This window comes from Cynocephalus volans, chromosome 15, assembly GCF_027409185.1.
Source record: "Cynocephalus volans isolate mCynVol1 chromosome 15, mCynVol1.pri, whole genome shotgun sequence".
Classification (NCBI taxonomy): domain Eukaryota; kingdom Metazoa; phylum Chordata; class Mammalia; order Dermoptera; family Cynocephalidae; genus Cynocephalus; species Cynocephalus volans.
Window position 1 is genome coordinate 56,062,075 of NC_084474.1, and position 15,472 is coordinate 56,077,546.

At 38.1% G+C, this 15,472-nt stretch overlaps 1 protein-coding gene across 2 annotated transcripts in view; it reads left to right on the forward strand.

Annotated features, from left to right (window-relative positions):
• ANKRD46 (ankyrin repeat domain 46) overlaps positions 1 to 10,485 on the forward strand; it is a 35,127-nt gene extending 24,642 nt beyond the window's left edge. For both annotated transcript variants that reach the window (XM_063079602.1, XM_063079603.1), the window contains 3 exons: positions 2,132 to 2,469; positions 3,820 to 3,978; positions 8,447 to 10,485. In XM_063079602.1, coding sequence (XP_062935672.1) covers positions 2,159 to 2,469; positions 3,820 to 3,978; positions 8,447 to 8,663 — 687 coding nt within the window. In that variant the 5' untranslated portion in view covers positions 2,132 to 2,158 and the 3' untranslated portion in view covers positions 8,664 to 10,485. The remainder of the gene's footprint in view (positions 1 to 2,131; positions 2,470 to 3,819; positions 3,979 to 8,446) is intronic.
• The last annotated feature ends 4,987 nt before the right edge of the window (positions 10,486 to 15,472 follow it).

Consider the following 15,472-nt stretch of genomic DNA (forward strand, 5'->3'; position numbering starts at 1 on the left):
ATTTTTACTGAGCTGTCATTCAGTAGAATCCCATTCTGCAAACCCCAGAATTCTTAGATTGCTTATCTATTCTTACAGACTTTAACCAAGAAAAATTACCTTTTGAAAAGCACTGGTGTGTGGTATTTTATTTTTAAAAAGTGTTTATGATAGCTTTGTCTTTTTTATGATCCAATCCAGTGAATAGTGTAGGGGAAAATAGGGAGATTACCCTAAGAAAAGAATTCTTGACCATTTATTGAGTAAATTCTTCTCATTGAGTTAATTTTTTTTTAAAAAATCATTATATAGTATCATAATCTAAAGTTTATTTTACCGTGATCTCTGTAATTCTTAATCATATTTTTCCCTTATTTGTAATTATCATTAACATCTCCTTCTCACCTATCTTATCCAGTGAGTCACTTTTTTTTTTTTTTCTTCTAAAAAATGACTGGTAAGGGGATCTTAACCCTTGACTTGGTGTTGTGAGCACCACACTCTCCCAAGTGAGCTAACCGGCCATCTCTATATAGGGCTCTGAACCTGTGGCCTTGGTGTTATCAGCACCACACTCTCCCGAGTGAGCCACGGGCCGGCCCTTCCAATGAGTCATTAACTTGTCTAATTCTATCTTTAAAATCCTTCAGTGACTCCTCACTTAAATTCAAGTATAATAAACCTTACCATGGAGTTGTTAGAAAGATTACATAAAATCCATCCAAAGCCACTAGTTGGTGCCTGGCTCAGAAAAGGTCCTCAGTATGTGTTAATGCCTTCCTTTCTACAGAGAACCCATGGCAGCATCAGAGCTCTAGCGTAAGGTGGCCCAGGACTAGAGGGATGATGGCTCTACTGGGAAACCAAGCTGAAAGGGGCCAGGGGTCAAGAATCTCACCAAACCCGGCAGCTTTCCTTTCCTGAATCCCCTGAGGTTAGGCACAAGAATATATTGGCCTAGTGTCCAATTCCATCAGTGTTCCAGAAAGGAAGAAAGACCTGATAAACTGTATAAGCCAAGCCCATCTGTGACTAAACTTTTGTAACCTTAGAGTAAGAGAGCCACCTCTGTAAATGCATCGGTCTCTGCCTTTCTGTTTTCTTCTTTTGGTTTGTTTTCTCCTAAATTTCCTAGAAAAGTTTCTTTTAACAGGCTTTAATTTTTTCTTAAATGAACCAAGGGGAAGAAAGAGAAAGAGAGATCTAGTTGTTTGCACTTTGGTAAAGCAGAATGTTCTGAGAGCTCACAGGCATGCCAGTGGGGCAGGGAAGGATCAGTGAAAGAGGTGTGGGCAAACTGGTAGTGAGCTGGGTGAGTCAGAGAGATGAAATTAATATTGGCACAGTTGGGATTGCTGCTTTTGTCCTGCCTCTGTCTTCCCAGACCGACCTACTTTCCCTCATCTCCTAGTCTTCAGACAATGGGAGTTTGGCAAAATCACATATTAAGATAACCACAGGACAGAGTAGAATAGGATTAATAAAGTAAAAAGAAGGATAATCTCAACTGATTTCATGATATTTCCAATTTTTAAATTTGGTTTGTTACCTTTCTTCAGTTTTTTCTTTCTATGAAAACTTGAAATTTGTGCTATAAACACAGTGTTTTAGCTGGTCTTTATTTAGCGTGAGTTATTTTTTGGGTTTTTTTAATGGTAGTTTTGTTTACCATATATCTCAAATACAAGAAGCAAATATATGAAAGGTAATAATAAAAATAAGAATGTTTACCTGCAGTAGTATTTATGTGTATGTATATATATATATATAGAGAGAGAGAGAGAGAGAGGCAGTTCTTCAAAATTTAAAGATCACGTTTTCTGTGTCTTCTGACAATGCAATAAACAAATCTGAGCAATTATATCTTGCTTAACTTTTAAAATATCTGAATCTTTTTGTGTAGTAAAAAGCAAAACAGAGCTTTATAGTAATTTAATTGCAATTTGGATCCAACAGATGTGAAGAAAATAAAACATTTTAATGGAAAATAATATGTAATTAATAACTTTGTTGTTGTTTCTGTTTGGTGAGGTAATTTATTAATAGAGACAGAAGGCCAAGAAGGATAAGAAATAGTGCTTTTCTAAATGACTTCATTGTCTTGATTTAGTTTGGCTTCAGCAGTTCTCACTCACCTCATATTTCATTGCAGGCATATTTCATCCACCACATCAGAACAATGTCCTACGTTTTTGTAAATGATTCTTCTCAGACTAATGTGCCCTTGCTACAAGCCTGTATTGATGGAGACTTTAACTATTCCAAGCGGCTTTTGGAAAGTGGCTTTGACCCAAATATTCGTGACAGCAGAGGCAGAACAGGCCTTCACCTTGCAGCAGCCCGTGGGAATGTAGACATCTGCCAGTTATTGCATAAATTTGGTGCTGATCTTCTGGCTACAGATTACCAAGGAAACACAGCTCTTCACCTCTGTGGCCATGTGGATACTATTCAATTCTTAGTTTCCAATGGACTCAAAATTGATATTTGGTAAGTTTTCTGTGGTTTTTGAAGTCTAGTCATTTCTTCCCATTAGTCTCTTAACCAGTGTTCTAATCTTGGAGTCTATTGGTAATGACAAGTTCAGAAAATTATTGAAGACAGTGGAATCTTGTTAGGCAAGCGAGGGAGCAGGGGGCTGACTTCTAGATTTATGCTAATTTTTCCAGTGAAAGTAGTGACCAGTTTCTGCTACTAACTAATTGTGTAGTATAAGACAAGGGAAAAAGAAGGAAAACTAATATTTGTTGAAAATTTACTATGGGCTAGGTTGTGTTTACTTATGTTAGCTCATTTAACCCTCAGAATAAGTAGCTCTTGGAGTAGGTGTTATCTTCATTTTACAGATGAGATAATTGAGACAAAAAGGATTAAATGATTTGACAAAGGTCACACAGCTTATAAGGGACAGAGCTGGAATTTGAACCTAGTTCTGCTGACTCCAAAGCTCATGTGCCTTCTGTCATACAATATAATGTCACAATCTCTCTGGAGTCCAGAGTCCTAAGATAGAACAATTTGAGGAAGTCATGGGGTTTTTTTGTTTGTTTGTTTTAGTGATACTCTGTTTCTTTTTCTTTTTTTCTTTTTTTAAAGATGACCGGTAAGGGGATCTTAACCCTTGACTTGGTGTTGTCAGCACCACGCTCTCCAAAGTGAGCTAACCGGCCATACCTACATAAGGGATCCGAACCCGTGGCGTTATCAGCACCTCACTCTCCCAAGTGAGCCACGGGCCGGCCCAGTACTCTGTTTCTTGAGTGGAAAAGATGTCAGGCCACCTTTAAAACTGAGTTTGACCCTTAAATTTCACTTACATGCTGCCCTAATTTATTGGTGCTATAAAGTCCCTGAATCTGAATAAGATAGTAAATGGTTCTACTACTTCAGGACACATTGTGGTGGGAATTGAAGGCAGGATTCAGTGTGATTGGAATTCTACTATTAGTGTTAAATAGCTGAGTGAACCAGAGTTTATTTGGCTCCTTTTTTTAATTCTTAGATTTTTTTTTTTTAATATATGTATTCTTCCCATAAAATGTTAATGTCAAATAAGAATGAATCCAGAATTAGACTTTCCAATTAATCTCTGAGAAGATGCTCTCTTTTTCTTTTATTTACTGTCTTTATCCATTCTTTTGCCTATGTGTTTTTTCCTTTTCCCTGGAAGGAAAAAGATTAATTCAAAATTCAGCTTTCAGCTTGACCTTTGACTCTGCTCTGTGTTTTAATTTTGTGTTAGTTAGACCTATTCTTTCTTCACTGATAACTACACAAATGAGTACTAACAATGTAGTGTAACTGCTCTGATGATCTTTTTCTTTTTATGAACTTTTTTAGCAATCATCAAGGTGCTACCCCCTTAGTTCTGGCAAAGCGCAGGGGAGTGAATAAAGATGTCATCCGATTGCTGGAATCTTTGGAAGAGCAGGAGGTAAAAGGATTTAACAGAGGAACCCACTCAAAACTGGAGACCATGCAGACAGCTGAGAGTGAAAGGTACTGAGAGTGAAAGATATAATTTTTTATGGGGCAAGTCACTTTAAGTACTTGGATCTTTTGTAGTGACCTTGTGAATTTTATATTTATTTGCTTTCAAGTGCAGAGTTTTGATACTTTCTTTGAACTTTATATTGGTCCTGTGGCTTCAGGTTACAATTGGGAAGCTATTTTAACAGAAAGTACTACGTGCCCACATGCACATAATGTTCTGTTAGCCACCTGCTGTGAGCGGTACAAGGGAGAAGAGGTAGTAAAGAGCTGAATCTGAGGGAAGGAAACAGGAGTTTGAGAATTTTAAGTACAAGTCACAAAAAGAATGGAATTTCAAAAAAGGAAGAGAGATAAGCCTGAGAAATTAGACAATTTTAGAACAGACTGAAAGGTAGTTTCATGGGTAGGGAACTGGAATGCTGAGAAACAATAGAACAGGAGAGTGAAGGTAAGACAAGATTTAACACATACACAAATCCAGTAATGTAAAAGTGAAAGCAATTTTCATGTGAGTTTGGAACTAATGAAATTTGGGCTCCTATAAGTAATTAAAGCTAAGATGTGGTAACTGACAGGGTCTTTAGTATTTTATCATTTTCATCTAGAAGCAGTGGAAAACAGTTCAGGGAGCTCTGAAAAGGTGGCAAACCATCCTTTCCTCCTGGTCTTACTGGTTCAACAGGTAAAGTTAGTAGGCTAGACCTAGTTGCAGTAGCATATAGTTTGGTTGCCTGTCGTGGAATTTCAGCCTTCCAGATTATACAAGTGAGGTAAAAAGGGTGAAGAGACTGCTATAGTCTCTTCCCAAAATTTTCAGTGGAATATAAGTAGAACAAACAAGGGCTCACATCAGCTGTTGGCCTAGTAGCTGATTGACCAGGACTTGGATTTAGGATCTCATAGACCACTTAGACCATTGGGATCATTATTTCTGTGAGTTCTAAGTGAAATCCTACCATTTTTCATAGCTCACCCTTTATTTGATTCCATTGTACCCATGATCGCTTTCCTCCTTCTTCATGTGCTGGCTGGTATACTTCTTGGGGCCCATTAAGTTCACTCTCAAGCTTTGGTCAATTTTGTTTAGGTACTTTCAAGCACTCATTACTGTCCTAAAGAGTTTTACTTCTAGAATGGTGCATGCTCTTCATGAGTTATCACCAAATGCTGACAAAATAAGCAAGAAGTCAAAGATGCATTTGCAAGCCTTTTCTCTCAACTGTATACTCTTGACAGTCAGAATGCCATAAGCACTTTAATACTGAGTTAACTATTATTTGCTAAAGATCGTGTTCCTCCAAAATAACTTGAAATTTATTTTCATCTTTCTATAAAATAATATTAAATTACTCTATGCTTTTTTTCCATGAAAAATATCCAAGAGTGTGTTTTTGCTTTGGACCCTTATTTTTGGACCCTTATTTTATTAATAACCAGTTTCTTGGCACCTCTTTATCAAAAATATACTTTAAACTTTATTTTGCCTCAGTTGTGATTGCTAAGAAGTGATTAGTCATCTGAGCAGCTCAATATGAAATATTCACTCCTGTTTCTTTTACATCCCTAACATTTCTCTTCAGCATGAGAATTTTTATTATTTACAGCATTGTATAAAGCCAGTTCTTCAAAAATTGAATTATTAATGCTTTTATTATTTAGTTTTCCTCTCTGACTCCTGTCCCTGAGAGTCATGGTAAAAATGCAGAGGTTAAAACTTAGATTAAAAAGTTTAAGGCAACATCATTAGGAAAATGCAAATCAAAACCACAGTAGAATACCATTTCACACCCACTAGCATGGCTGCAATCAAAAAACAGACAATAACAAGTGTTATTGAGGATGTGGAGAAATTGGAATCCTCATACATTGCTGGTGGAAATGTCAAACAGTGCAGCCACTTTGGAAAACAGTCTGGCAGTTCCTCAAAAAACTACACATAGAGACCATCTGACCCAGCAATTCCACTTCTGGGTATATACCAAAGAAAATTGAAACTATATGTTCATACAAAAACTTGTACTCAAATGTTCATAGCAGCATTATCTGTAATAGCCATGGAAACAACCGAAGCATCCATCAACTGATTGATGAATAAATAAACAAAATGTCATCTATCCATCCAATGGAATATTATTCCACCATAAAATGGAATGAAGTACTGATACATGCTACAACATCGAAAAATTTTGAAAACATGGAGAATCCAGGCATAAAAGGCCATCTGTTATGTTATTCAGTTCATATGAAATGTGCAGAATAGGCAAATCTATAGCAACAGAAAGTAGATGGGTGGTTGCCAGGAGCTGGGGGGAGGGGCAATGAGGAGTGATTGCTGAGTTCAGGGTTCCTTACAGAGGTGATAAATGTGTACTGGAATTAGATAGTGGAGATGGTTGTACGACTTTGTGAATATACTAAAAGTCACTGAATTGTACAGTTTAAAAAGACGAATTTTATGGTATATGAATTATATCTCAATTTAAAAAGTGGGGGGAACAAGTTTGAAGGAATTGGCGAGCACGTGGCATTCTGGCATAGCTGTGTAACAACCTTTTCTAGAGCAGAAGAGAAAGCAAGCTTTTAAATGTATTTATTACAATATTTTCCATTTCCCTTAGGATTCCCTGAAACATAGCACAACTTCTCCGGGCCTTATAAAGTCCTATAAATCAAGTTGATGAGAAATATTTCCCCATACCTCTGCATTATCCTAAGTTTAATTTAGTTCTTTTTTACTTTGTAGGTATGGGATGACAGAGACAGTGTAGATGACACATGCTTTAAAATACACACACACACACCACACACACACACACACACACCCCCACACACCCACCCATTATGCTGAAGTCAGGTAGTCACAGTAGAAAGTATTTCACTAGATAAAGTCTCTTGAAAATTCTGATTGGCAGAGCTTCATGAGTCCCTAGGGAGTGCTCACTGAATTCTCATTTTATACCTAAATCTTTGAATATGAGGACATGTCAACTCAGACATACTCAGTAAATTTCATATAGGTCAAACTAAACCTCTCCTGAACTTCTATATTTATGGTTTTACTTGTTTAGGCCTTCTCAAAGTTCTAATCTTATTCTTGAACTTGCTTGAGTTTTCTTAACTTTCTGTATTATAGATTCTCACTGAAATGTCTTCTCTTATTCAGAGAATAAGCATCTTTTAATGTTAAAAAAATGGTTTGATGTCAAACAGTCCTGGCCCATTAGGAAGCCATCTTCCCATGATTAAGAAGACCTCTAATACTGGTAAAGGCTGAAGGACGTTTGGTTAACAGTATCAAGAAGTAAAATAAAGTTATAAGTTAAAAAACACTGCCAGTTTTGCACGTGGTTACTCATAGTTCATGATGAACAAGACTCTAAGACATTAGTTTATGCTGTTTTCATCGTTCTGTGCCCAGAAGGTTGGAAGAATATGAAGAGAAGGGATTCAGGAAAGGTATTCATGATCTTTTATAACTAATAGATAGTAGTCAAATATGATTATGGTCCTTGTGGCTTTAATCTAAATGCTACCCTCTTATAGGTTTATAGGTCTGTATGTTGTGACGTAAGTATGGGCGCTAATTCCTTAGAGCTCTCACTTCTTCACAGTGCAGACTTCCAGATGCCAAAGTCAGATGTACCGTTTTCTTTTTGTGGTGGTCATATTTCTTATTGATATAGTTCTGAGAAAACCAGAATCAGTGTTTTTATGCTATTTGCACTACCTCATTTTCAAGTAGACTGAGCCTTTATGCAGAAAAGAAATAAACTTATTCTGTATTGTTGTACAAGATAGAAGAAAAACCAGTAGGAGAGGAAACTATTAAGAATTCCTAATGACTAAGCCAGTCCACATGTACAACAGAAAGGAGTAAGCTTCCATTATTAGAGAATTACACTTAAAGAAAGAATTCCTTCATTGGTCAGATTATGGAACTGAACTAATAAAAATTCCTTTTTAACTTTAAGATTCACACACTATATATAAATGCTTTTTTTAAGATTTACCCATCTTTGCTTATTTTTATTAACAAGAATTCTTAAATTACAATTCTTCATTTTTAATCTTTTAAACTTAAAATAACCCAAATATGTTTGGTTTAGGATCTCTATGGAAACAACTCAGTTGACCTATTTCAAGACTTCTGCTTGTGGGGTCTCTTTATTAGGATTTTTGACTTGACTCTAAAACAGAGATAGTAAACCAAGAAGCATAATTATTACAGTTTAGCAATTTACAGCTTAAGGTAGATTGTTCAGATACATGTGGCTGTATAAGTCAGCACGTAAGTGTGAGAGTGTGTGTGTGTATATGCATACGCACATAACACTGATATATATGTCAGTTTTCTTCTTGTAAGTGTTGCGTTATGAGGTTGGTCTTTTCCAAATAATATAATTCCTGTGTTTTATGTTTTTGAAATGAGTAGAGTATGTTGTTTCATGCCCCTTTCTTTTGTCTTCTTTCACAGTGCCATGGAAAGCCATTCTCTCCTCAATCCCAACCTACAGCAGGGCGAAGGAGTCCTTTCCAGCTTTCGAACCACATGGCAGGAGTTTGTAGAAGATCTGGGCTTCTGGAGGGTGTTGCTCTTGATCTTTGTCATTGCTCTGCTGTCTCTTGGCATTGCCTACTATGTGAGTGGGGTGCTACCCTTTGTGGAAAACCAGCCTGAACTGGTGCATTAAAGGAGCTTATGGGAGATGAGGCAGATGCCTGTTTCCTAGCTTCCAGTATTTGTTCTCAGTTTCTTAAAATTCTCTTAGTGCAAGGCAGTGAGGGCTGCACATTTTTCTGTTTGCATTTTTACTTATTGTAATCCTTTTAGAAAGACGATGTGTTCATTTGAATTAACTACATGCTATAGTCGAGTATACTGCATCCTAATGCTACCTCTGACTCAACCTGACTTCTTAGGAAAACCTACACAGAGCCTTGCTTGATAAAAACATGGAAATGACTAGAGAATAGAAAACAAAGGAAGAGGCTAGGAAGTCCTTGCTATAGAAACCTTACCCTCATATAGGATCAATTGAAGTAATTCAAAAAAGAAAAAAAGAGTTTCTTATATGATTAGCTTTTGTTGGTGGTTTTGTTTTTGGTTTGGTATGTTTATTTTTACAAGAGCCCCTTTTCTCTTTTTATTGACTTTCTCTGGGAATAGGGGAGAGAGTGAAGCATTTCAGCTTAAAACTTGAAGTACTTTTTTCAAATCCTATATATAGCAAATTAGCATTGTTAGACTGTTTGGTTTATTTTAATACTTTCAAGTCTAGTCACAAACCAAACAGAACTATTGAAAATGAGCTATATTTTCTTCAAAAATGATTTATTTGATCTTATATTTATTTGTATTTAGGATAATTTTTCTTTTTTTGTAAATGGCTTTGGTTGTTAATATCTGTGAAAAATAAACTTGAGTTCATTTTGTTAACTTTTCAATCTCCCTTAGTGTTTATTTTAAAGGTATTTTAGTCATCAAAACTACAGTCAGAAAACTCTTTTTTCTATAGAATAATTAGCAGGGGAAAATAATTCTGATATTTAACTGTCACTGTAATTCTGTAGTGCTATTAATAAAGTGAAAAATTCAGTTCTGTAAGCTAGCTGTGCTGTAAGTTCATACTTAACTTCCTGCGAATTCCTGTTTAGAGGCCCTGTTAGACTTTTTGTAACAATCTCATCCACATCAGTAATTCTCTGAGGGCAAGAACGGATGGAGTATTTCTGAGTTAACAGCACTGAGCAATATTGTACTGGGTTATAAACTCTTTATGAATGGTAATATTATGTGAATTGAAATCTGGCCCCCAAACTATATTGCAGCTTTCAACAGTATGTTTGAAAGCCTATTTTGTGAATGATTCTGTAATGTATAAATTATATTCTTGGCTTATTAAAAAAGAATATGAAGGCTTGATAATTATTCATTGGACGAAGTCAGAAAATTGTAGTGAAAGAGCTAATGGTTTTATTTTATGGAACAAAGACATCTAAGCTGTTGCTAATTAAATTGTTGCTAGAATTAGAAATTATAGTGTAGAACAGAATTGATATTTCTGTGATTCTTTTTGCTTCTTGATGTTTTCTCTTATGTATTTATATATCTAGTATTGAGGCTTTTTCTTTCATGTGGCTTTCATCCTCTTTTAAAGAGCTGTTTTAAAATTCCTGATTAACTGGCTGTTTCAGGATCAGCTTGCAGAGTCTTGCTTTTAGGTAAGATACAAATAAAAAAAATTATGTGGTGTAAATACAGCAAAAGGCAGCTGGATTTAGACTGTGGAGTATGCTAGAACTCAAATTTGGAGTATATTCAGAGTGAAATCTTTGAAATTAGCTTTACATTTGTTTGTAAATCTAAACAGATATACAAAATTCATCAATATATGTGTAAATATATTACATTTTTTAAGATTAACGTTTCCTTTTCAGTGCTGATTTCTTTGTATTCTATTCGCTGAGTTTATCATTCAATAATACTAATAAATGTATTTATAAATCCCTTAATCACAGTCTGTTTTCTTAGTGTATTATGGTTTTTCTTTTAATTTGGGGATTTTGTAATGGATTGCAATTGGCTGCTTAAAACACAAAGCTGATGTAATCAGATTTTCAAACCTGATGTAATCAGTATATTGAGTTTCATATGTTTGCCTTATAAATGCTCTGAAACTAATTTGAGTGAATTGCCTGTGGATTTAAGAGTGATAATAACTACCATGATTAAGCACCTCCCAATTATGCAAGTCACTTAGCATGCCTCATCTCATTTCATCCTTATAATAGCTCCCTTGGGTACTACATGTCCCCGTTTTATAAGATGAGAAAACGGACGCAGGGAAGGTTGAGTAACTCGTCCAGTATCAAACAGCTAGGGCACGGTGGAACAAGGATTCAGAATGAGGCTCTATCCCCAGTTACAAGTTTGCTCTTTCCTGTCTGTCATGCATCTGGCAGTGGAATCGTGTTTATCTAGATCCTCGCCCGCTGCCATCTCAGCAGTACATTACTAAGTTCTCCTTTCCTGTTCCTATATACTTATCTGTTCCTCCTCTAATACACTGTATTTACACGTCCTCCCATTGTTATAACCTTTACCATTCAAGCTCCTGCCCTGGCATATTGCAATAACCTTTCAGGGTTGACCATATCTGACTATCCCCTTCTCTACCCATTGTTTCCCCACCACTTGCCATACTCGATTTTATTAGATTTACTTTGCATTTTTTGATCTGTTTCTCCATAAGCATGTTTTTTGTTTTGTTTTGGTTTAGTTTTTTGTCTCTTTAATTATAAGCTTTACAAAAGCAGGGACTTGGTCTGCTTTTACAGCCCAGTCTGTCCACGGTGCATCCTATAGTTCTGTCTGCACAAATACTGATGGCATTACTTTTTTACCTGTGGCTCTACTTTTTCTTTTTGGATTAAATAGCTTTTTGCGTTTCACACACTTCCCCCAACAAGCTGCACGAGTGAACTGTGCTGGTGTTTCTCCCAGTGTGCCTGCACTTGACAGGTGAACTACCCACTACACGGGCTCATACTGTGTGGCTCCCTAACATAAGGAGCACGCAGTCTTTCAACCAGCATCACCTGCCACAGGTTTACACTTGGTATGGAAGTCCAGGAACAATACTCACCTTTTGTTGTTTTGTTTCTGGTGTGTTTTTTAAAACCAGGCCTCAGTCTTTGACTTGTGAAATTATTTATGTATGTATCAAAGGGCTTTCAGCTACAAGAACCAAAATTCAAATTCAAAGCAGCTTAAATGATAAGGAATGTATTGGTTGATGTAACTGGAAATCCAGAGGAAGGGTAGACCCCAAGGGTGACATAATCCGAAGTCAAGCTCAGTTCCCCTGTGCTTTCGGCTCTGCTGTCCTGTTCGTTGGCTGTATCCTCCAGCTGGTTCTGAGATGAGGACAGAATTTCTAGGCAACACATCCATTTGTTACCATGTAGAGGAGAGACAGTTTTTCTTGTGAATCCTAGGAAACTTTGCTGTGAAGCCTCCAGCGAACGTCTTTCATTGGCTGACATTACATCTTGTACCCTATTCTCAGATCAACTAATGTTATGCCCTGTTGTCAATAATAAGATTTTTTGAAAATATTTAGATACCCCCTTGGCTTCCCTCACAGCACACTTGGGCTGGCATTCTGTTCAGTTGCTCATCACGGCATGACTGGTCTGCTTCACAGCCCAAGATTTTTTGACTTAGACCTGGATTGAGTAGCCAGTCATTGGCCAGGGTGGGGTTGGTAAAATTAATATGATTGGCTTGGACTAGTAGTTTTAGAAATGACTGGGGCCACTGCTGGCAATTAGTGGGCAGGGGCCAAAGAGGTTTTATGTCCCACAGCACATGGGACAGTTTAGCACAACAAAGAATTGTTCTAAATGCCATGTGATTCTTGAATGTTCTGCTGGACATTCATGTGTTAAAAAAAAACCTGTTGATTATCTGAGCATAAAACCTAACTCCATTTTACATTTTAAAACAAGGTATTTTTTGTATAGTTTTAATGTGTCATGGATTCTCCAAGAATATATAACCACCAGATATTTGAGGGAAGATCCTACTTTATTTTGTTCAAAACTTGACCAAGAATTGTACCTGTTTCAAAAAATCTTGTTATTGACAACAGTGCTATTGATAATATTGTCACCAATATAATTCTATGTTATAGGCATCAGTGACTTCATTGTTTCTTGTAATGTCATTGTGCCTGAACATTTACATATTGAAAGCACATTTTATTATAGATTACTTTCTCTTTATTTTGACTTTGTTACGTGATTCATGTAAAATTATTTTATTGACTTGAATTGTTTTTCCTTTTTATCTGGGACTTGTAGTATAGCTTATCTTATTTAATCATCTTGGTGTACCTTTTCCAAATAGTTTATGTTGGAGGGTACACCAGGAAGTAGCTTTTCCAAAGTTAATAGAATACTAGGGCGGGGAATGAGGCCACCATCTGATTAAACCACCCTTTAAAATTGTTCAGGCCAAAGCAGTTCCAGCTGTGCTAGATGGAGTAGAACTTTGGGATCAAGCTCACTTCTTTGTGCTCTGAAGTGGATTCAAAACAATTTTCTAGTGAGGATGTTGGCCTTGCTTTGGCTTCCCTTGCAGCACACGTAGGCTGGCTTTCTGTTCGGTTGCTTGTTACAGCATGACCAGACTGCTCCATAGCCCTAGGCATAGGGTCTGTGTTCTTCACCTGGTATAAAGCTAGGGCTAGGGCTCACAGACCCCTTGGTTCCATTGTACAGACTAGGTCACAAACCCTTCACACACAGGTCTACAAGCTAGGTAATAGGAAGAGGTCCTGGGAGCCGTGGGTAAAAAATTATTAGGCTTTATTCAGAGCTAGGAGCAGCTGCCCTAGTGGCCTCCCAGGGCATCCTGAGAAGCACCATGTATCAGAGCCGTTAGTCCTTTATACTTAAGTTCATACCCCAGGACACCTGGGTGCACATGTGCAATTACATTAGACAACCAAGGAACACCTGGGTGCATGTGGATATTTATGTAAAACGCTCGGCAAGATTCTGAACATCTGAGAGGCCCTGACCATTTTCCTATATTTTGCCAACAATTCACCCCTTCAGGGTCCCTTGCCATACAATCTACATGTTCAGAATCTTCCATGATGATCCCTTAGTGGGGATAAATGACCCTTACATTTATATAACCTATTGTCTGTTCAGTATGCCTTAAGGCTTGTCCTATAGTTCTGTCCTTTCACTTACTAGCTACACATGTCTGGTTAGTAGCATCATTGGGGAGATCTTCCATGGGGATCCTGTAGTCATACTGATGGAAGTTCAGTGTATATTCAGTAAGCCGACACATTGGCCACACGAACACATGTATGTGCCCAGTTGACTCTGGTGCCCACAGCCAGACACTATGGGTGAAAAGACAGAAGGGTTATTGGTACCAATAGGGGCAGTTCTCGTCCCTCTGGTAGGATACATGCCAGTTTGCCATCCTGAGAAAGGATGGTTGCAGGAATAGGTATCTTCCCTGGTTTATGATGCCATACATTATCCACCAGCACTGTTGGATCTGTAGGTTCTACATGTAACAGTATAGGGAACTCATAATTGGTGATAATGGTAATACAAATGCGCCCTTTGGAATAGAGTGCTTATCTGTTCCAGGCCATGTTACCTTTACTCAGGGAGGACAGGTACTTGTCACCCACGGTGAAACTTACAAGTCTTCTTCTAATCTTTTCCCCCAAGGCCCTATTAGGCCTACCCAGCATATATGGGGGACTTCTATTCACCAAGGCCATTCCCATTGTACTCTCTGTCCCTGTTGCAAACAGGATGGGGCCGGTAAGAGACTATTTCCATTCCTGCCATATCCTGGCTTCAAAAGCTTTAGTACTGACTTGCAGTTGTATAGGTGCTGCAGCCCTATGGAACAGAGCTTCCACTGGAGAGGGTCCGCCCTTGCAGAATCTCTCATTTAGAATCCTGTCAGCCATAACTGCTGTGTCAACCCCTTCAGGGATGGGGGTTGGGCAGATAGCCTTAGTCCCTTTTTTAAAAGACCATTGGGGCCGGCCCGTTGCTCACTTGGGAGAGTGTGGTGCTGATAAAACCAAGTCAAGAGTTAAGATCCCCTTACCTGTCATCTTTAAAAAAATAAAATAAAGGACCATTGTACCATTCAATCACTCCCCCTGCCTGGGGATGATATGGCATATGTAATTTTCACAGAATAGACAACTGGAAAGCCCACTTCTGAACCTCATGTCCAGAAAAGTGGGTTCCATTATCACTCTCTATAACTACAGGTCGGCCATACATAGACCTAAGGCTATTCATTGCCTTCACAATGTTTACCTGGTCTGGGGCCTTACAAGGCCATATAAACAGAAGACCAGTAGCCGTATCAACAGCTGTGAAGGTGTATCTGTAATTCTCTGACCTTGGCAATGGTCCGACAGAGTCCACTTGCCATCGAGTCAAGGGCACCCTTCCTCGAGTTATTTGCCCATCTGTATGGGGCACCCACCGGGGGTGTGGACTCTCTTCGGCACATACTGGACAAGCATGACAGGCATTCACTACATCTTCCCATTTTATAGGCAGGGTACGTCTCTGAGCCGCCATCCACATGGTTTTCCCGCCAGCTGCATTTGTTGATGTAACTCCTGGGCTACATCAGCAGCTGGGGCTCTCTCCAGCCATTTTACCTTAGCCAAGGCATTGGCTTCATCATTTTCTGGACTGGCTAAGGGGAAGTGTCCTGTCACATGGAAAAGAGTTACTTCTTTCTCATGTCCCAATTCCCATAAGTCTTGCCACATGGCTTGTCCCCACAGGGGTTGGTGGCCTACCATCCACCATTGATATTTCCAAGTAGAGATCCAAAGGGTTAAACCTTTGTACACAGCCCAGCTGTCAGCACAGATGGTTAGTGGCCCAGGCTTATTTTTTATCACCATCCATACTGCTCTCAATTCTGCCT